This window comes from Synchiropus splendidus, chromosome 2 (assembly GCF_027744825.2).
Source record: "Synchiropus splendidus isolate RoL2022-P1 chromosome 2, RoL_Sspl_1.0, whole genome shotgun sequence".
Classification (NCBI taxonomy): domain Eukaryota; kingdom Metazoa; phylum Chordata; class Actinopteri; order Syngnathiformes; family Callionymidae; genus Synchiropus; species Synchiropus splendidus.
In genome coordinates this window covers 36666834-36687969 of record NC_071335.1, presented here as the reverse complement: position 1 = coordinate 36687969, position 21136 = coordinate 36666834, and the positions used below count along the sequence as shown (strand labels likewise).

The window sequence follows — 21136 nt, the reverse complement described above, 5'->3', positions numbered from 1 at the left end:
TTTATTCCAGTCCCAAGATATGCACTTCTGATTTCATGATTTAGGTATTTAGTTAGTCATGGCACAGCTACACATCTATTCTTCCCACTGCTTCATTGTCTGCTCTAATACAGCATCAAAATGGGAGTCACATATCTACTGTATTTTACTGCCATATATATATATATAATTTTTTTTTTTATTTATTTATTTATTTTTTCACAGGGACGATTCAATCTGCACTTAAATAAATTGACTGTAATGCATGCTATATTTTCGAGCAGCCCGTTCAACTCTGAGAGGACTGTTGCAAAAGGTTCCAAATCTGACTTGACTTCAGACTGACCATTCCAGCAGCAGCGCAGCAGAGTGTATCATTTTGGGCTTGTGTGGAGGCTGCGGGGGAAGGGGCGGGGCTGGCAGCTCAGCCGGGGGTCGGTGCGCTAGTGCGGCGCTGTTGCGAGCAAACAGACGAGGCTCGCTGCGCGGAACGGACACGCTCTGAGAAACACAGAAACTCCAGTCGAAGATGCCTCGTCTGGGAGGTCTGACTTTGCGCTACAACTGAGAGAAGCCAGGACGCAAGCACCAGAAGCTCCGCGGTCTCTGACAGCATCCCTGCTCACCGAGCTCCGTCCGTATCCGATGCGCTCCATTTGTGCATGAATCCTCGCCTGCAGGTTCTGGACAAAAACCGGACGCTGTCGACGACTGTGCGCGGTGGTTTCTGAGCGAACACACCCCTTGACATCTCCGTCGGGATGGCGTTGACTATCTGCACGAGATTTACGGACGAATATCAGCTGTTCGAGGAGCTGGGGAAGTAAGGAACCATGTTTTTTTATGATCACCGTTACTCTGCGAGAAGCGGTTATATAAGGGCGCGAGGACGCGGTGTATCGCTGCCGACACCAATGCTGGGTACACTCCAACAATTGTGTGTGTTTTTTTAATCCATCCCTGCTGCGGCTGGCGCATCTCTCGCTTGCACGGAAAACACCTCTCATTTTTAAGTGTGGAATGGCGAGATTTGGCAGCCCAGCCCCAGAGCAGCCCACGCCCCCCGCCAGAGACAGAAATACACCCAGCGGTAATGCGACAGGACATACTGATCAACATTCACCAAAATGAGCTGCGGTCAATTATAGACACGAGCAGGGAAACCCTCACCTCTCCCTCACTCTCTGACACACACACACACACACACACACACACACACAGTCCCAGTGGTCTGCAGCACCGCCCCCGTCTTATGGAGAAGACATCTCTGAACCATCGACCTTCTGCATTAGTGATGATGTTCTGTTTTCATCAGGCATTAATAATGCACTCCGCTCTCTAATAGTGCATTCCAGCTCACCTGATCTTCCTCCCACACGTCCTCTTCCTCCTACAGACAAATCCGCTAAAATGGAAACGTCGCTCCACCAGCTCAGGTTCTCATGACGGCTGAAGACATGGGAGATAAACGGCACAGCTTGGAGGGATGTGTTTGCTTTCATATGGTTCCATATCATCTCATCTTCAGATCTTTGTTTCGGCGATTTCTCAGCGACAGAATAGGCTGCTGCAACACAACAGCCATGGGATCGACTGCACAAATGTAAAACAGCTGACCTGTTGTGTCTCGTGTTGGAGTTCTTGCTCTCCGCACACTCTTGAGCTGCGTGTTCAACTATTACATGCAACCACTTTTTGAAGTGGTTGCTGACATGAAAACTGAGGTCTAAATACATCAATGTGGGGATACACCAAAATGAAAACGAATACAATTTAAAACGATGAATACTGAACAATACAATATCAAAGGTGTTTTTTTTTTGCTGTTTTTTTAATGTCACATAAATATGTTTTCAAAGGTAGTTCATGGTTAGATGGTTGAATATTTTTAATATGTTTTTTAGAAGGCTCTAGATCTGCGATTCTGTTATCGCTCCCCAACTCTTTAAAAGAACGAAAACTTCAACAGCGCTGAAGCGTCGCCATGGTGATGGTGGGAACCAGCCACCCTTGATACTTGACATCATGAGTCAGAAAGTCAAAATAATTTCGACTTGTGTTGAACTTCTACTGTTCTGTCACTAGCCAACTGGGCTGTGAGCTGCGGAGGATTGTCTCTGAGAATGGTGGAGTGGGTTGCCAGAATTTCATTAGCAGAGCTTGTTTCACTCATTTCTATTGCATTGGGTTGTTGATTTGCCACTATTCAGCTTCTGTGACTGCTGCTTTTTTTCCACTATTCAGCCACCCAATGTTTTGGTGCATCCCTTCATCAAAGGCATTACGACACTGCCAATGACAAAATCGTCACATGTCCCTGAGAGAAAGTTAGAGGACCCTAGTCACATGCCAGAGACGTAATGTCTCTGCAATATAAAGGAGCCATTTGAGGCGGTTCGGGCATCTTATTAGGATGCCATCTGCTGCCTCTGGAGGTTTTCCAGGCGTGTGTAACTGTGGGCGGACTGAGGAGCAGGTGGAAAGAAGGTTACCACTCTGACCTGGGAATGTCTCAGTCACTGCTGAGATTTGTTGTGTTGGCTTCTGAAATCAATTGTAAAAACATTTGTTCGGTCGTACACATAACACTTACAACAGATGGATAGGTGAGGATGAAAGTGATCAATATTTGATCACGTGTGAATATGATCCAGACATTACTGCTGAAACAATTTGTGAAATATGACGACACAACTAACAAAAAGACTGTGCAGTCAACTTGTCTGATGGCTTGTTGATTTTTTTTATAAATAACAGAGTTAATATTGATATTATAAACCAGCTTTTAGATGCGCATAATAAAACAAAACAAAAAAATAATGAATAAGACACTAGAATATCGTAGAAGGGCCAGAGCAAAACGATTCGTTGACTAGTTAGCCTGCGACATGTAAGGGTTGGTGAACACAGCAACATGTCTGATCATAGTGTTTGAAATAGAATATATAAATAAATATGAAGAAAAATCTATGTACATTGTTGTCCACACTAGTATAGTGTTAACAGGTGTGTGGAAACTTTCGATTTAAATTTAAAAATGTGGTGTGAAAGGTGTGTGTCCTTTGTAAAATAGTCCCACATTTTCAACGTTTGTGGTCGCGATAGTTATGTAGAGCCATTTCTCTGAGAACGATGACGTCATGACTAGTTGACTAACAAACCCATCAGCCATTACTTTATTAGTCGCCTTGTTGTTATGGCCCTATTGGCATGTTGTTACTATTGCTAAATGATCATTCTGATGCAGCAATATTCATCGAGTTCATTGGGATTACTTCATCCTTAAATGAAAAATGTACACTCCACAAATCGCCACCAGCTGCTTATTTCCCCTCTGTCTACCTTAGCTCCAAGCCAGCAAAGGTCACAAGGTCACTCACATTAACACCCTCGGAGTATTTCATGTCACCAGCTGTCCTGAGTGTTGGACTGTGAGAGAGAGGATTGGAACCTGGAACCAAGTTTTCTGAGTTCTGATGAAGATTTGAGTAATATATTTGGTTCTTGGTTCAGTTCTCATCGGTCCAGCCACCTGTAGTGTCATCAGCACCTCCCAACATAAATCTTTTCCTGCCGTCAGTATACGTCTTTAAAATTGAATGTGAGGAATCCTTTTGTATTTCTGATCATTCGAATGATAGTAACGTGTGCACAACTCCTGTATTACGTTAGATTGATGATCCTGTTTTAACTTTATAGACACGTTCTTACTGTTGCTGAGCCACCATGTTGGAGCACAATGATCACAAGACTGTGAAAAGATTTAAATACAAGTGACAGCCATGTCAAAGTGCGACCCGACTCAGCAGCACACACATTAACGTATGCACTTCAGCGTGAACCGCTTTGCAGAAACCCAGGATAGTCAAGTGAAATTCTTATGTAACATGTTATGCTATGATAATTTCTTCAACAAATCCCCCATAAATTAGAGAGGAGCTTTAGTGGCAAGCTGCTCACTCCAGAGGAGGTTAGATAACATGGAGAGTAGTGATCAACTGCAGTGTCCTGAAGCCTCACGTATTTTACATATTAGAACGTTGATGCTCGCTACAATGGCGCCTTGTTCAATCAGGATCTGTGGCGGATAATGATGTGTATTCCAGGCCTAATCGCCCGTCTCCATCAGAGCCAGCTTCACTGTTCCTGATAGCTTTGATGCTGTCGGCAGCCAAAATGAGTCGGCTCTGCAGGAGAACAGATTTTTTTTGACAGTGTGCAAGTGTGTGCAAGGATGGAGATGGAGGTTGAATAGCTAATGTCATGTGCGGCCGCAGAGCCGAACAGAGCTGAGGCAGCGTCTTGGACTGAATTTAAATATGAAACATGAGGCTTCCCTCCACATGAAACAAAGCTGGCCTAGTTTCTTATCTTCCTGAAGATCCCCAACATGGCAGAAACAACACAAGGATAGAAAACATCCGAAAGACACCAATACATTTGTTATATTACATTATATTTCGTGTGTCTATTTTTCCAGGTTTCCTTACAAAACACTTGACTGAGTGAGATTGAGATTTCTGGCCTGCCGTCCATGTGTGGGAACGTCTTGTGTCATTGTGTAGACAGAGAGTCAGTCATATTTCAATGCATCTCAGTGTCACACTTGGTCCAGTCAGAAGGGCTTTTGAATCAGGTGGGTGGATTTAATACCTTACTGATAAGGGAGCGCTGTATTAAGGTGAACAATAAACCAAGCTTCAGCTTCAAATAAGAGCAGGAATTTGAATTGTCTTCTGTTTAGTCCGATTCTCACTCCTTCTTTTGGCAGTTGTATACTACATAGACATAGAAGCCCACATCTGACTGCTCACCAATGATGCTAACGCAAACATCCCCATCAAGATAGATTGTAGGATTCAACCCAAATGTATAAAAACAGATAAACAGTATGGTATCACAAGCTACGAGCTCATACGGGACTGGAGCTACTTGATGGGTCTGCTGTGCATCACTGGTCACAAGAGAGACAACCACCACACACACACACTTTCAACACCAAACTGTTTTGGCGCTCACCATTTTACCTCCGTATGTTTTTCAACCATTGGAGGAAACCCGAGAGAACATTCAAACTCAACTCACATGTTTGCTGCATGAGCTGCCTTAAGACGGAGTGGAACCCACAACCTTCTTTCAGTGACGCCACAGTGCGAACCAGGACCTACTGAGCTGCTGCTAATGTCCTTATTTGTCTGTTATGTTTCATAAATCACAGAATAACATTGTCTGTTTTTATCCCAGGGGAGCCTTTTCTGTGGTCAGGCGATGTGTGAAGATCTCATCCGGTCAAGAGTATGCAGCCAAAATCATCAACACCAAGAAGCTTTCAGCCAGAGGTAGGAAGCACAAACACCTGGCAGTGTGTGGAATCATGTTTGATGGACCACGAAGATGCTGGGTTTATCACCGCAGAGAAGGAGTGATAGTCGTATTCACCTGTCTGTTTGTTAGCAAAACAGGTACTCTGTTGGTACTCTCTTAAGTCCTTAGTGCGAGCGCTACTAGCTCTGTCTAGCTCTCTGTTTAATGTGTGCTGGTCAAGCGAGTCACTGGATCACGTACTGAATCATGTAGATGAACGTCATGTTGGACACTCACTGAAGGTGGTGCTCACAACTTCGGAGGAGATGAGCAGCTTGGTTCAGGTCAGTGCTCTCTGTTGAATCAGTTTTCCACCTAAATCTATCCAGGCAGCAGATCTAACTCCCAGTTTGGATGGAAACTCTTTTCAAAATCACCTTGTCTTGACGCTTGTCATACTTACTTTGCTCCTGGTCAGAAGAGGAAGTGGTGCAGCATGTCATGTTGGTCAAGGACACGGCGTCTCTGGAACCTCCTCAAAGAGTGCGTCTCGATGCGGCTGTGCATGATTCTGTGCTACCTATCCTTCTTGTCTCCCCTTTCTTAATGCCATAACTGCCACATAAGTGTGTGCGTGTTGTGCATGTGTTCCGAATTGATACAGGACTCTGGCTGGTCTCATCCTCCCAGGGGCAGAACTCCTGCGAAGCCGACCCAGTTCTTTCACATCCGTCACTGTAATTGTAGCCACTGGCCTGGTTGCCTTAGGCTTCTGCTACACACACACACACACACACACGTGCACGCTCAGTCGCCCACACACGCGCAGGCACGGGCACACATGACCCAGGAACAGCCTACAGCGGATTTGTGACTGCTAACCAATGGCACGCTGTTGTGTTGCTGTTTTTCCTTCCTCCCCTCCAGTGAAGTGGGAGATTACTGTCAGCACACAATAGTAAAATACATATACTGTATATCTGTGACTGCTATTACACATATTATTTTAAATCTCACATTTTGTTTATTATTATTATTATTAACTAGTAAGGTATATTTATTTTATTTGGCAGTATTTTAATGAAGATTCCTTCCTTTCGCCCTGTATGGCAATATTTTCCATTTTTGTTTGTATGAAAACATTTGTGCTCACAGTTGCCTCATGCTGTTTTAAATAGCTTTTTTTTGTTTTCCGTTTGCAGTAAGTGCATTTTTTGTATTCAATACTTGGCATATTAATTCGTATCATAAAGTTGTTCATATTGTATTAATATAAAAAGTCTAACTGCTCTTTTTAAATCTGAATACTACAAAAAAACTATATGAAAAAAAATAGTTATAACTTATCAAATTGTTTATTGGAATGGGAATAAAAAGGAAAAAATAAAGTACATTATTTGAAAAAACACTTTGCAACATGTCTTTCAGTTAATAGTATACATATATATATATATATAAGTAATGCAAAGGAGGACACAGAGGTTTCTGGCTGGGAGTGGGTGCAAACCTGCCAGCTACTGCTACTGTGACAAAGCAGTATTCTGGTTTCATAAGGGAAGTTGACTCAGCAGTTAGTATCTGGTAAGTACTTGTTCTCCGCATGACTGGATACCGTCCCCAGACATGGAATCTTTATAGAATCTTAATGTGTTTAAATATCATTTAGATAAGCCTAGAAATTGGCAAACCAGTGGTTTAAAACTGGTTCGTAATGTCACTGTTTTCAGCCTTATTTTGGAGGGTTATATTGTGGCTCTGTGAGAGTTGTTAGCAGCTTCACGTTGGATGGCAAAACATGTGCCAGGAAACCTGTATCAGCACATGTTGATCGCTGATATGATTCAAGTCATTGTAGTCAGGAGTGTAACAATACACTTATTTGAATGTAACTCTCACTGTGAATGACAAAGTAACACTGCAAGCTTTAAATACACCATAAACTCACCTGAACACAAGGGCTGTGTATTGGCAGGTATCTTGCCATACGATACGTATCCCGATACGGTAAGGTATATGATTGACATTGACATTGACATTATATACGATATTGTAAGCATTACATTGTAATAAGAGACATAATGCATTGCAATATTTTGTGCATGAAAAGGAGTTCAGTTAGTTTTCGCACTCCAACATATATATAATATATATATATATATATATATATATATATATATATATATATATATATATATATATATATATATATATATATATATATATATATATATATCTGGTTGAATAAGAGAGTTACGCCTACAATAAATTGTTGAGAGCAAGTGGATCAATGTTATTAGGCTTATATTTGCTCAGGCAAACAGTTTTGTGTGCATCAAATGCATTTTCCTCGCTATGAAACGTGACAGGTTTAGCAATGACAAAGAGCTGTCATAGCTGGTTACATGCATGTTTGAGAAATTTCTGCAAACTGACATTTACATTTTCTTTTTTATGCTGACCGGTCGGCAGCGTCCAACTGAGTCCTGAATAAGTCCGTCCATATGCATCTGGTGAATGTATGCGCGCTCACACAAGCTCACATTGGGAGGTTTAATAGCAGCCATGCTGGCGTGTCAGATGTGGTCTTACCCTCTCTCTGCGATAAGCTCCGGAATTGCAACTCTGATTCCCCTCTCTGTGGCAAGATCATGACCTCCCCCAACCCAATCTCACGGTGTGTTTGCATGCTCATACAAGCGCGTGTTCTTGTATAAGTGTGTGCATATTACTGACAGGGCTTTATGAAAGGATTGCTAGCAGAAATGCAGGATGATCTTAGGCCCTGTGTGTGCATCCGGTGGTGCCAGCACACACACGCGTGGAGACCAGCTCCAGTGGTACAATCCACAGTCACAGCCTTCATTAAGAGCGGCAGATGAGTCAATGAAGGAGAGGAAGTGGTAGTGAAGGTTAGAAGCGGTGGAAGAGATACTGCGAGCCTATCTGTGTGTGGGAGTGTGTATTTGCATGCTTGGCATATCCCTCACAGCAGTGGAATATTTGTCCTCTCCGCTCATGCATGCATCAGGATCCTGACGTTGTGACTCTGTCTGCTAGCTTTGTCCCTTCACATTAGCTTCTGATAAGTGTTAGTGTGTGAGCGTCTCTTCCCACTGTTGTTTTGTACGTGTGTTTGTGTTCATCACAGAGCGGCAGAGGTTATGTGACACGCTCCGTTCATATTTGAGTCAAACTTTCATGGGGGAATGGGGCTAACTTTTTGGATGGTGCCTGGATCTACAAACAAATCCCCCCATTTATTTACTTTGTGGAAGCGGCACAGTCACGTGACCAGCCAATTTGATTTCTTTTACGGCGATTACACAGTTATGGAAGTTGCATATGCTTTGTATAATGGTGGAGCTGAGCACTGTCTAGTTCTTTTTTAATTCAGCTGATATTCATTATTAGACTTTGACATTGGAGCAAGGTTGTCGTCAATGTAGTTTTAATAAAGGAAAATGTACTGATGTCTCATGGATTTTATTGCTTTTCTGTTGTGATGTCAGGTGAAGGCCCAATAATAGACAATATTTTGTGTTCAAGTACAACATCATTTCTTGGTCCTGCAGTTTTGTTTCGTAGGCATGTCCTTTTTTTCCATGTCCTTCGCTTGACAATCTGATCTGATGCAACAAGACAGATAGGAAAATTGCATTTGGAGTGAGGGAGGATCTAAATTTTCCATCTGGATCAATAACTATTTTTATTTCACCATCTATAGTCATTTTAGGAAAGGAAGCAGGTGAGCTGAGGATCACATGACTCACTAGCCGTTGGAGGCTAAAAATATGTGCAGATATGCTCACTCCTGCTCTCCCTGGTGCACATGCACACACACACACACACACACATGCGCAGCAGTGGAAATTGTCAATCCTTAAAAAAGCAGCCAGGTTTTTGTTGGGATGATAAATTCAGTTCTGTTGCCAGCCTGAATGTTTGGTACAAGTACTCAGTTGATACATAGAGATAGATATGACTGCCTGAAGGTGAGGATAAGGTATCAAGATGACCAGGAATCCCGGGGTCACATTGTAAACCCAGGAATTCTTTGTGACATTAACTGTTTCACCTAGTGGGATAAAAGAACGATGACCCATTCAGGCATTAAGAGGCTGGCCTCTTGAAAATATTATATCTCAGTACCTCAGCCGACCAAATATTGGCGGCCCCTATTCATGTTTGAAAATCAACGTTGACAAGCGAGTGTCCTCTGCGATTGTTATCTAATCCTTGACCCTTCTTTTCTTGTAATCCAGCCGCGTGTCCAGGCCCCCTATGTTCCCTTTACCTGCACTTCACTCAACACGTTTATCTCCATGGTACACTTGGATTTAATACTTCTGCTGGCACAGTAACATTGTTTAGAGCAGTGAGATTACACTTTTTAGGAGGGTGGGACTCAACCTCACGATAAAGCAGATAGCATTGGTCAGATACACTGCAATTTGTTGCCTGACAGAAAAACATACAGATGCATACGGAAACACTCCCAAATCCTCTCTATGTAAATACTCATTTTCATAAGTAACTCATTATATAGTGGCATACACAACATCATTCATGTAATTGTCTCATATATGCTCCATTATTATCATTGTTTCAGTGTGGCGCTGAAACCTCAGGCAAGCATGTGACCCAAGGCTGTCTTCCCATGGTGGGAGGAAGTTCACGTCTATCTTCCAAACTCATTCACACATCACATATCACTGAGTGATAAGGCGAGAAAAAAGAAAAGAAAAGTCAATGAAATGATGTGGCAGCTCACGTGAACACCCGGAAGGGATGTTCTGCAAGGATTTGAACAATATTTTGCTCATCACGCGTGAGTGATGTTTCTGTTGACACTCCCCATAATAATCAAAATATAAAGACAGAAAAAGCTCCAGGAAACTGATGCTTGAAATTCACCCTCATTGCTTATTCAGCATAATCTCGTGGCTTATCCGTGATGAGTAATGATGAAGGTGCGATCAGTCTGTCTGAATATGCACCACAGGAAGACCAAACACTCAAATAAGGGTTCTGGTATCATAGAAACCTGAAGCTATTACACTGAGGGACCAGGTCTGTCTGTAAATGGCCTTGAAATGTGAGAGGTAGAAGCCTGAAAAATGTTGTAGTGGGATGTTTTGATGTGAAATTATCATCACCATTGAGCCCTTCTCTGCATTACCACCTTCTCTACTTCAAGGCCATTCTATTTTTACCAGCCATCGGACACGGGCCATGAATAAGATGATTTTGGCCACATCCAATCTGAGTTTCCATTCCAAGCCTCTCAACCTAGCTTGTGGACCTAAAATTGCATCCTTTTGAGTTTTTGTCCTTCATCACCTACTTGCAGATCTTATTACACTGTGTTAATCTGAAGTGAGGTCATCTTAAATTTGGCTTTCGTTAGACCTCCATGACAACTAGTGAAAAATGATTCACTTATATAGAAATGTTTATAAATGTGATTGTGTTTCGTAGATCCTGGCCTCCAAATGTTCCCAAAATAAGTTTACAGAGCTCGATAATGGGACAAAACAGGTGGTTAAATTTTGGTGGTGGTCAGGGTGACCATCTGGATCCACAAACCTTTGGATGGATTCATCCCTCTGTTGCTGCTGTAGTGCCAGCTTCACTTCAAGTTTCTAGTTTGCTTAGTGAATACTGTGTAAACAAGTTCCAGAACGCTACTGCCACCTGTTGTCCAAGTCTGCATGTTTGAATTAGACTGTTCAGATTTAACTGAGATTTCAGGTGTCTAGTTGAGTAGCTGTGATAAAGGTTTGGGTGGAAGCAGCTTGGCGGAGGTCTGAGGGCTTCGCTAGTTCAGTTTTCTCAAATTGGTGGTTATCAGTTCTCCTTATAGCAGAAGTTAAAACAGACGTTTCAATGGCAACTAGTTTATAAATAGGGCAAGAGAGTAACCTCTGGTTGTTGAAGGGTCACATAGCTGAAGTGCTAATGCCAAGAAATAGATGGCTCTAGACTAGATCATTTATGACTGGACAGATGGGGAAGGACAACACTCGTCACAGTGCATTGTTTTGGAGCCAATCTTTCAAGACACTGCAACGTGCTGTGAGACAAGGGATCATGGAATGTGGCAGACTCTGGAATAAAAGGCAAGGAGGTGGAACACTGTGGACTTTCTGTACATGAGTCATAATTTTGTCACCGCATCTGAGTGTCATAGACACAGACAGGCAGCTCAGTGGCGGCCAAATCCTTTCCTGAATAATAACCGTTGACTGTTGTTGTTGCGTCAGAATGGTCTGTACCATCATATCAGGTCACATGTGACCTAAAAACAAGCCTCCGTCACTTTTATCACCATAAGCAAAAAAGCTCAGCGACATCGCGACAGTGGAAAGCGCAGTTTGTTGTGTCTTATTGTACATCAAAAGGGCCATCCTTAAAGACACACTGGACGTTGAAACCCTTGACAACCAAGGAACATAATGGTATTTTTTAAATGCCAGCTTACTAAAAGGCTGCATGCCTTCAGTGACAAGACGACCAAGAGAGCGCACCAAAGTTTCAGTGTGTATAACCAATTCATCACGTACAGTTGGTAAAGTCCTTGGTTTTGTTGGTTATGTCGTTCAATACACACATATGTCTTCTACTAACATATATTAATATGTGTTAATAGTAATAATACAACAACATGACTTACAGCTTATGACAAAGCAAATTAGCGTGGCTACTATTACCTGTGATATGTTCTTTTGCAGGTGCTCAGACTCTTGTATACATTTTAAATAGATTTGAACTTTTGTGTTACAGCTTGTGGCCTGATAGCAACTCCAACGGCATTACAAAATAATGTTGCTAAGCAAAGAACATATGCTCTTGATCTTTAAACTTCAAATTTGAATAGTTTCCCTTATATTTATAGAAAAATAATTTATTTTTATTATTACAATTTTTCATCTAGTGTAAGCACCTAGATTAATAAATATGATGGACCGCTGTGTTTTGAAATAAGATTCAAATGTTTTTAAGTCGACACTTCTCGAGAGTTAAGTTGCAAAGTCTGTGTGACGGTCATTTGCATGCAAGACTGGTTTCACTGCAGAGGAGAACAGAGGGCTTAGCTGTCTCTTTGATCGTTGCTGGAGATGCTAGACAACAGATGTCCAGCTAAAGGAGGAACTACCTGTGGAGGAAAGGAAGAAACTATCAGCAAATGAAACTCTTGTCTTGGGCTTCATCGGACCTATGACACATACTGTCACTACCCTAAGACCATCTTAGTGTAATCTGCATTGCCTGACCTTTTTAGAGGAAATCTCCCCATGGGCTTCATCCCCATCTACATGTGGTGGTTATATTTCCGCATTGTAGGAAGAAAAAAAATGACTTATTTTGTATGACATGGATAAGAAGAGCCCCCATCTGCTTATTCCTGCCACAGGGTTTGGGCACTGGACCCTACCCCTGCTACGTACAACCTCATGTGACCTTTGGTCAGCTACTGATGGAAACCACAGCTGGTTCAGAGTTTGCACCAAACCCAGCGTCGCCTCAAGATGAATTTGAATTGACAGCTGTCAAAACTGTGTCACACCGTGTGACAAAGTTGATGAACTTCAAACCTAGTCCAAGCATGGGCTGGGCTAGAGCATCTAATGTGGATCCATTCAGACATATTGTGCACCTAATTTTTCACCTCTATTCTGAACGACTTTGTCTTCAGTCTTACACCCAAATATGATATTTACTTGATTGATAGTGCTATTATGCTGCAGTGCATCAGTTGAATAGCTCTTGGATCAGATTCTGTACTTGCTGGATTTGAAGGAGATGAAGTCCTGGTGTTGATACAAAGTCTCCACAGAGCACTTCTTCAACTTAGTGGCCGACAGAACAGCAGAAGGGACGATGGTGGGTGATCAGCACGTCTTTGGCCGCCCTGGTTATATCACAGATTTGGAAAGAAAGCTTGAAAAATCCACTGAACTTTAGACTGCTTTTCTCTTTTTTTTTTTGCCTGACACTTTCTGCAGTTAGGTGGATGAATAATAGGTGTCCTATTTTATCCTGAAAACCGTTAGGACACTGTGCTCTTGCTGCTTTCTTCTCTCCTGCTTCAGAGGCAAAGGTAAAATGGGTCGCTTCAACCTACTGCGTGACTACTTTGTACTTCAGTAGCAACACGGCTGGCTCCACACAGAGATGTTGTGTATGCTTTATTGGGGGCGTGGCTTCTGTGGTGAGGCATTAAGAACTATGGTTCTGCTTCTTCGGTTGGCATCATTGACCCTCCTCTGTCTTCACCTCCGTGGAATGTATTGCCTGATATGACGGTGGTGAACATGAACACAAATCTGCACATTTCACTTCTGACTTATTAGAAGAAACCACAATTGATTTTATGTTGAATTTGTCAGAACATCTGCCGCTGCTGGGTCTAATTTGACTTCAGGGCCTGGATTTTGAAATTGCTCATATTGGGTGGTGACAGGCGGAATTAATGTCATGCGTGACGTCCTGTGTTGCCAAACTGACAATGACACCAGGGAGCAAACTGTCAGGTCATATTAAGGCCGACAAAGATTTCAGCTGGAACAGGCAGAGCAGGAGCGCTAAGATGATGACTGTGTGTACCGGCGTCAGGTAAACACAGATGAGAGCTCCTGACGTCCAGATCATTCCTCTTCTCAGTCAACACGTTTTTAAATATTTTCTCTCTTTCAGATCACCAAAAGCTGGAGAGAGAAGCGAGGATTTGTCGCCTTCTGAAACACCCCAACATTGGTGAGCTGCAATGCGCACAAACACACACACACTTTTTCTCAGGGGTCTCTGGTGAATGCGACTGCGGCTATTCATCTTCTGGACACTGTTATGAGAATGAGGGAAACTGAGCGTGTGCCGCCACTTGTGTGTGCGTAAAGCCAGGTATAATGATGATGTATCTTAGCTTTGCCAGCTGAGTCATCGCAAACACAGCGAAGCCCGACTTTTTAGAACCTTCAGAGCTTGTGGAGACCTCAGAATGGAACGTCTTTAAATGTTTTCCTACACATTTCCTTTACATCTTCTTTTCTTGGATGCTGCATCTTCAGTCTCAGATCACATTCCAGAGACATTCTTGGAGTTTTGCTCGTGAAATGTAAATGAAGATATAATCTGATTCTCTTTCAACAAAGCGACTTAATTATGTTGAAAATGTCATGATAATCTACATTTTTCAGACAAAGTAATTACATCTGCCCTGTGTCAAACAGTGGTTACAATTGGTGCGAGCCGACTGCTGTGCAAATGAAAGTGTCATTCTCGGCACCAGAGAGTTTCTGTAGATGAATGAATGTATATAACACATTATTTAGGAATCTTTATTTTACTACGTTTGGCCTATTTGTACGATTCTACATGCGAAATGATGAAACGGCTAATTGTTACATTGTATATATTTAACCACGCCCAGTGTTTTACATCTGATCCCAACATTTCAAGCGTGATTTCGCCTTCCAAAAGAGTAGACCGCAGGCGAATAAGCATGTGGGCCGTAAACAGCCATGTCTGCTGAGGCCAGCCAGAAATGTCTAACATATCAATAACTATTGTACTAGAAGGAACACTGGATAGCATACGCAAATCCATGTGTGAGTCACTCAGGATGAGGATTTCGGATTAAGTTTTGAAACCGGAGACATCTGTGTATATAGCAATGGAATCGACGAAAACTGCTGACTGCTTTTGTGAGTCCAGGACATGTGTTCATGTGTAGTCTCTCACCACAAACACTGACCTTTCCAGAGTAAAGGAAGCAAAGGTGACAAACAAAACCACAACAAGAGAACCCTGGTAGAAATTACAGACCAGTCTACACACAGACGAAAACCATAGAACCAGCCAATGTTTCCTGTCAGACGCTTGTTTACATGGTGATGGCACTGTTGCCGCCTGAGTCCAACAACTTTTGGACATGGGGTGCAGAGTGAGAACGTTTGGCGACGATACTAGCTTAGTCACTGTGTAAAGGCTCATCTCAGACTGGAGCATGAGCATCTCTTCTATATTCTGCATTGGCTAATCATTCTCATCCACACGACAAAGGTGGAATGACTCGACAATGAGGTGACTTAGACCTGACACATTAGCTACTAGGAGCAAGGAACGTAAAGACACAAACAGACAATATGTAAACAAAAAGCCACCATGTCTTCAGAATGGTCTTTTTTACGATGTTGAAGATGTAAATGATATTCTGCTGCATTCATGCGGACCATAATAAGAACAGCGAATGACATGCTTTGCAAATCATTTTACTTAAAAACGCTCTCTGGATTATAGACAACCATCACCCCACATGAAGTGTCACACTCACTGTTTGTTTTGCTCTCACTTGAAATTTTGATGTTGCACTTCGATGAGTGGATGACAAACATGTCACATTTATGGACGTTGAATATTCATACCTGATAAATCTCGTTCACAAAATGGTGTTGCTATCACTGAAACACTCCATACATCTGATAGGTCACCATTACTCAAGCATCCGTCCCAGCTAGCTGGGTGCCCTCTTAGTGGAAGAGTCATACTTCACCAGCTCACATTCAACATGCGCCTGTGTGCCGTCTTGTTGTTGTTGTATGATACGTTCAGAGATTTTCTTGCAGCATTTGAAAACAATATATTCATGCTCAAGGTTTCTTTTTCAAGTTTGTGAATTGATGGACTTTCTTTGGGAATGTCTGAAAGTTATCTTATGTTAAGATAAGAAATGACTGTATGTGCATGTCTGTGTTTTGACATGTCAAAATCAGGGGTAGCTTGATGCTGACCGAACGTAATGACAGATTGAGTCGCAGAACATTAACGTTAAGGTAGTTGTTGATCCGTAAAACAGGTGGAAAGATGAGATATGAATGTAACTTTTGTAAATTTAAGCAATAATTCATTGTAGTTTGTTTATTTTCTGTTCATCAAAACACACAAATGTTTCAGGATTTAAAAAGCCCCCAATTGTGTCTAGATACCACAGGATTGAACCATATATTCTTTTGAGTTCAGGTACAAGATTCAAGTCCTTGCTCTTCACTCAGGAACAGTTTGGAAAGAAAAACACTGCAATTTATTTTAAAGTCTCCTTTGTCTGAAATTCTGTTACAGTGCGGCTGCATGACAGCATATCAGAGGAAGGTTTCCACTATCTGGTGTTTGATCTGTGAGTATCATAAAGCGGCATGTTCAGAGACGCAACCCCATCTATGCGCTGGCGCTCTGTCTGCAGCTAACAGTGCTGTCATTTTGAGACCAAAAAAGACTTGAATTCAAAGTTGCGTTCCGTTGTTGACAGAGTGACAGGTGGCGAGCTGTTTGAGGACATCGTGGCCAGAGAGTACTACAGCGAGGCAGATGCCAGGTAGTGTTACTGCAAGTACACATCCTTCATACACTCACAGATCAGCATGGAGAGAACAGCCATGTGTGCGCCTCTGCGTTTGTGAGCTTCACATATGGTCTCAGAGGTGTGATACAGCTGCTCGGCCTCTCAGGCATCTCCTGCAGCTATTTATAAAGGTGATTAATGACATATAGCCAGTGTATTAATCATAAACTGTACAGTTTTCCTGAGAGAGACCAAGACGTCTTTTCTTGTCAGCACATGTCTTTGCTCGGTTTAGGCAACTGAAGCACTCAGACATGTTAGATGTTGTGGAAAATGGCCGGTTATTTAAAGCCATTAGTCGCCGAGCAGCTTTGCACTCGAGTGATTCACTGAAGAAACATACCGGGATATTGTTTCCTCTTTACTTCCAGTCAATTTAAGACGCTTGATTTCGCTGTATTTGACCCTGCCTGCCTATCTCACCATACGTGGCATTGAAACCTTGCCCCCTGCTCTCCTGCCCTCAGCCACTGCATACAGCAGATTCTGGAGAGCGTCCATCACTGCCATGTCAATGGGATCGTCCACAGGGATCTGAAGGTTTGTATGTTGGTGTGATGTCAAGTTCTCAACCTCCCCTTCGGATGTCTTCGGTTCACAGCGACTCACTGTGTTGGTTCTGTGACGTTTGAAGGAAACTGTCAAACCTGCCTTTCACTTCCAACTATGAAACCTGTCTCCTCATCGAATGTTACTGGAATAAGTCAAGAGGGTCCTTGTTAGGGAGAATGTGGGGTCATGGGCTGTTTGGCATCTGACTTAAAACCAGACCTACGGCGAGAGAACACATTGGAAAAGGAATGCAATTCATTCATTCATGAAGTACTGTCAAAAACAAGACTTAAATCAAGGGATCCTCGGGATAAAGAAGAGGCCCACATAACCCTGTAGGTACAGTATTCAACAAGAACACAGCAGTAATGTGAATTTACGATGGCTCTCCATTACTAAAATAACGGCAATCCTATGTTAAAAAAGCTTTACTCAGAAATTCGTTGTTCGTAAGTTGGGAGAAATATTTAACATTGTCAGCAGAAGCAAATAGTCATTTGTCCTTTTTTTTAAGGGTTTTCTAATGATGATTATAAATTCTACTTCCTAGTTTTTTGTCATGTGATGATGCCTCACGTAGCTTATTGACTTGTTTCTTAACTAATATTAAGCACCATTTTCGCCCGATATAGTCTTCAGTTTTGGCCAAGATTTTTTTGTCATCTGAAACATGTAGGCAGGCAATGTAAAGAGGTCATGTACAAAAAAAAGCGGCTTCAAAGTGACACATTAAAAATGCATGCTTATGTCAGGAATGCACACGTTGTGAAGTGAACCGTCCGATCTGGTGGATGATCTGGCTCATTACGTTCAGTGTTGTCTGTTCTGAAAGTATAAATTATTGACCTGTTTGTGGCAGGCATCCTATGGTGTCTTCTATGTGCCATAAAATGAGTTTTCACAGGCTGTCTGCGTCTCTAAATGTTAAGAAATGTATTATTCAGCAGAGATACGCAGTGACTGCCCTGAGGTCACAGAAGACCTTTCTGCAGCTTCGCCTCTCTGTGTGTCTGTTTGTGGAACAGGGGACTTAAATATAATGCGGGATTGAGCACATTTCATCTGTTTCAACCGGCTGACACACACACACACACACACACACACACACACACACACCTGTTACCGTCTCCCTGCAGTGTGCACTTTGTGTCTCATCGTGAAATTAAACAGTGGGTGTGTGTTACTGCGGATAAACACCATCCACTGCTTTAAATCCACCCACTGTGGGAACAAGTCCACTGCTGGAGTAGACAAACGTCTGTGACCTTGTTCCAGTTGGGTTTGGTCTGTGTCACGTTGTCATTCGTGTGGCGTAAAAAAGAAGCTGCCCAAGACACAGATTTGAGATCAGTTTAGCAATGTTGACCCCTAATCGTTTCCGTTAGGATTTTGGCTTTTGCTAATCTGATTTTAGATCTGTGTCTGTCGGTGGCTTTTTCCCAGAGTGTGACCTCTCACCTCTAACCTGTTTGACTCCGCCCCCCCCAGCCTGAGAACCTTCTATTGGCCAGTAAGCTGAAGGGGGCGGCGGTCAAGTTGGCTGACTTTGGGCTGGCAATCGAGGTGCAGGGGGACCAGCAGGCGTGGTTCGGTGAGTATTCAGCACCACCTGGATTTAGCCGACAAGATTCCCACCAGTCATTCAAAAGCAGATCAAGTAAGAATATCCGCCTGGGAACTGAACTCCCACCTGTTACTCCGCATCTTCTCCCTCCCTTCATCAAATCCTCCAGGTTTTGCCGGGACACCGGGATACTTGTCTCCGGAGGTACTTCGAAAAGACCCATATGGGAAGCCAGTGGACATGTGGGCGTGCGGTAAATATATTTAGTAAATCCTGAATTCAGGTGTGAATGTGAAGCTGATGTAAGGGCGGTAGATGGGAGATATTTAGCTCAAATGAAAATGAGGGAACACAGAAGGAGGAAAACACAAAGTATTTGCTAAAACATTCTGACTGTTGGATCGTGATTGTATTGCAGGGGTTATTTTATACATTCTCCTTGTTGGTTACCCACCATTTTGGGATGAGGACCAGCACCGCCTCTATCAGCAGATCAAGGCTGGGGCCTATGATGTAAGCATTTTCCCTTGTGTGTTTACAAACACCACATGTCACTCGACAGTAGCCTCAGCTGAAACTCTGTCACACTTCCGATGTGTATTTTTACTAGCCGTCAATGTTTTGTTGTCTCCAGCTTTTTGAAGCTGCTCTCTTATTGCAGTGATTTCACTTCCCGCACTTGTGTTTGTCTGTGTCCCCTCTCCAGGAGCACAATATTACAAGTGGTGGCGAGTTAAATTAAGTTGTTGTTCACCGGAGGAATCGGTCTAAATCTATTATCATTTGTCAGTTTCCGTCGCCAGAGTGGGACACTGTCACACCGGAGGCCAAAGATCTGATCAACAAGATGCTGACCATCAATCCCAGTAAACGCATCACTGCCACCGAGGCTCTTAAACACCCCTGGATCTGTGTATGTGTCACACACACCAGAGGAGCGTCTGGGATTTAATTTAGTTCACCCCGGTGCTATTTTCAATTCGCTTTATCTTATTACTTTACAGCAACGCTCCACGGTGGCGTCCATGATGCACAGACAGGAGACAGTGGAGTGCCTGAAGAAGTTCAATGCCAGGAGGAAACTGAAAGTGAGATTGTTGTTGTCTTATGTCTGCAACAATGCTGTGAATGATGACTCTACATGGGGGAGTGTCTTCCAGTGAAATTCACATCCAGACAAGACATTTTCATCGTTGAGCTGAACGATAAATCTTATCGTTTATGAACATTTAACATATTCACATTGTGAAATCAATAATGCCTAATTCCCTGCTGGCCCTGAACTGCCTGCTGGATCCACATCATACAGCGCTTTCTGCCAACTATGACACAGCTGGTCAGCATCATACGTCACCCAGCCACAAGGAGAACATGCAAACTCCATGCAGAAAGCCCCCCAGTCCCGGGAATCGGACCCGCAACCTTCTTGCTGCACAGCGAAATTGCAAATCACTAGCCCCCCGTGTGACCCCTAAGATACATATACATATTAGTTTCTTCCTCCTACAATTCTCCCACAGTGCATTGGTGAAGGCTATGAAACTGGAAAGGGCCATATAAAATTATGTAATAAAATATAAATATATTCACATTATTTTCAACATGTAGCATTGTAAAATTCCGAAGGATAATACAGTGGGACCTGGAAACTGGAGCACTCGATCAAAAGATGAAAAAAACTGTGCCTGCCCTATGTGACATTAGACTTTACAACAGTTTTGCACTGCTTTTGTCTTCGATTTCTGTGATGTGCGGGACGTTTCTTGTTGAGTTTCACCTGAGTCTCAGCTTTGGCACATAGGTCTGCCTATGCACTGCAATAGTGCAAGTGGGCTCTCCTGAAAGTGACATTTAATGGTTGGTTAGTTTGTAATTCAAGTTTAGATATCTCTGGAAGTGATGCCAACAGATTCATAATTTTATCCCAGGGGTCCAGGAACTTAGTATCAAGTGAGAAAGAAAGGATAAATGAGACGTTACTCTCCTTGAAGAGACAACTTGGCTGCCAAGTTTAACAAAACAAACATTCCTTTCTCTGGTGCGCTGCTATTGTATGTGGGCGTTGCTTTCAAAAAAGCTGCTTGTTTGTGCCTCACTGCCGTTGTGACGTTGCAACTTCACAGGTTGACCATGCTTGTGGGGTCTTATTAAGCTGGACTTAGACTTACGCACTGGACCTGTCTGACAGACAGGTTTTTTACATGTATTCTTGGTGCTGATACATTAATATGACAGCAAATAACCACCTAAAAAAAGTCACACAGTCAGGAGGCTGAGCTTGGGAGCTCCTCATAGTTTAATATTGTGTGTTCAAAAAGATATTTGGGCTTCTAAAGACA

The 21136-nt window shown here is 42.7% G+C and overlaps 1 protein-coding gene across 12 annotated transcripts in view; it reads left to right on the top strand.

Moving 5' to 3' along the window:
- The first annotated feature begins 417 nt into the window (after nucleotides 1–417).
- Nucleotides 418–21136, top strand: part of LOC128753391 (calcium/calmodulin-dependent protein kinase type II delta 2 chain) — a 31074-nt gene continuing 10355 nt past the window's right edge. For all 12 annotated transcript variants that reach the window (XM_053855065.1, XM_053855063.1, XM_053855057.1 and 9 more), the window contains exons 1-11: nucleotides 418–802; nucleotides 5224–5318; nucleotides 13981–14040; nucleotides 16402–16456; nucleotides 16589–16654; nucleotides 17149–17221; nucleotides 18722–18824; nucleotides 18967–19050; nucleotides 19216–19310; nucleotides 19588–19710; nucleotides 19802–19885. In XM_053855065.1, coding sequence (XP_053711040.1) covers nucleotides 741–802; nucleotides 5224–5318; nucleotides 13981–14040; nucleotides 16402–16456; nucleotides 16589–16654; nucleotides 17149–17221; nucleotides 18722–18824; nucleotides 18967–19050; nucleotides 19216–19310; nucleotides 19588–19710; nucleotides 19802–19885 — 900 coding nt within the window. In that variant the 5' untranslated portion in view covers nucleotides 418–740. The remainder of the gene's footprint in view (nucleotides 803–5223; nucleotides 5319–13980; nucleotides 14041–16401; nucleotides 16457–16588; nucleotides 16655–17148; nucleotides 17222–18721; nucleotides 18825–18966; nucleotides 19051–19215; nucleotides 19311–19587; nucleotides 19711–19801; nucleotides 19886–21136) is intronic.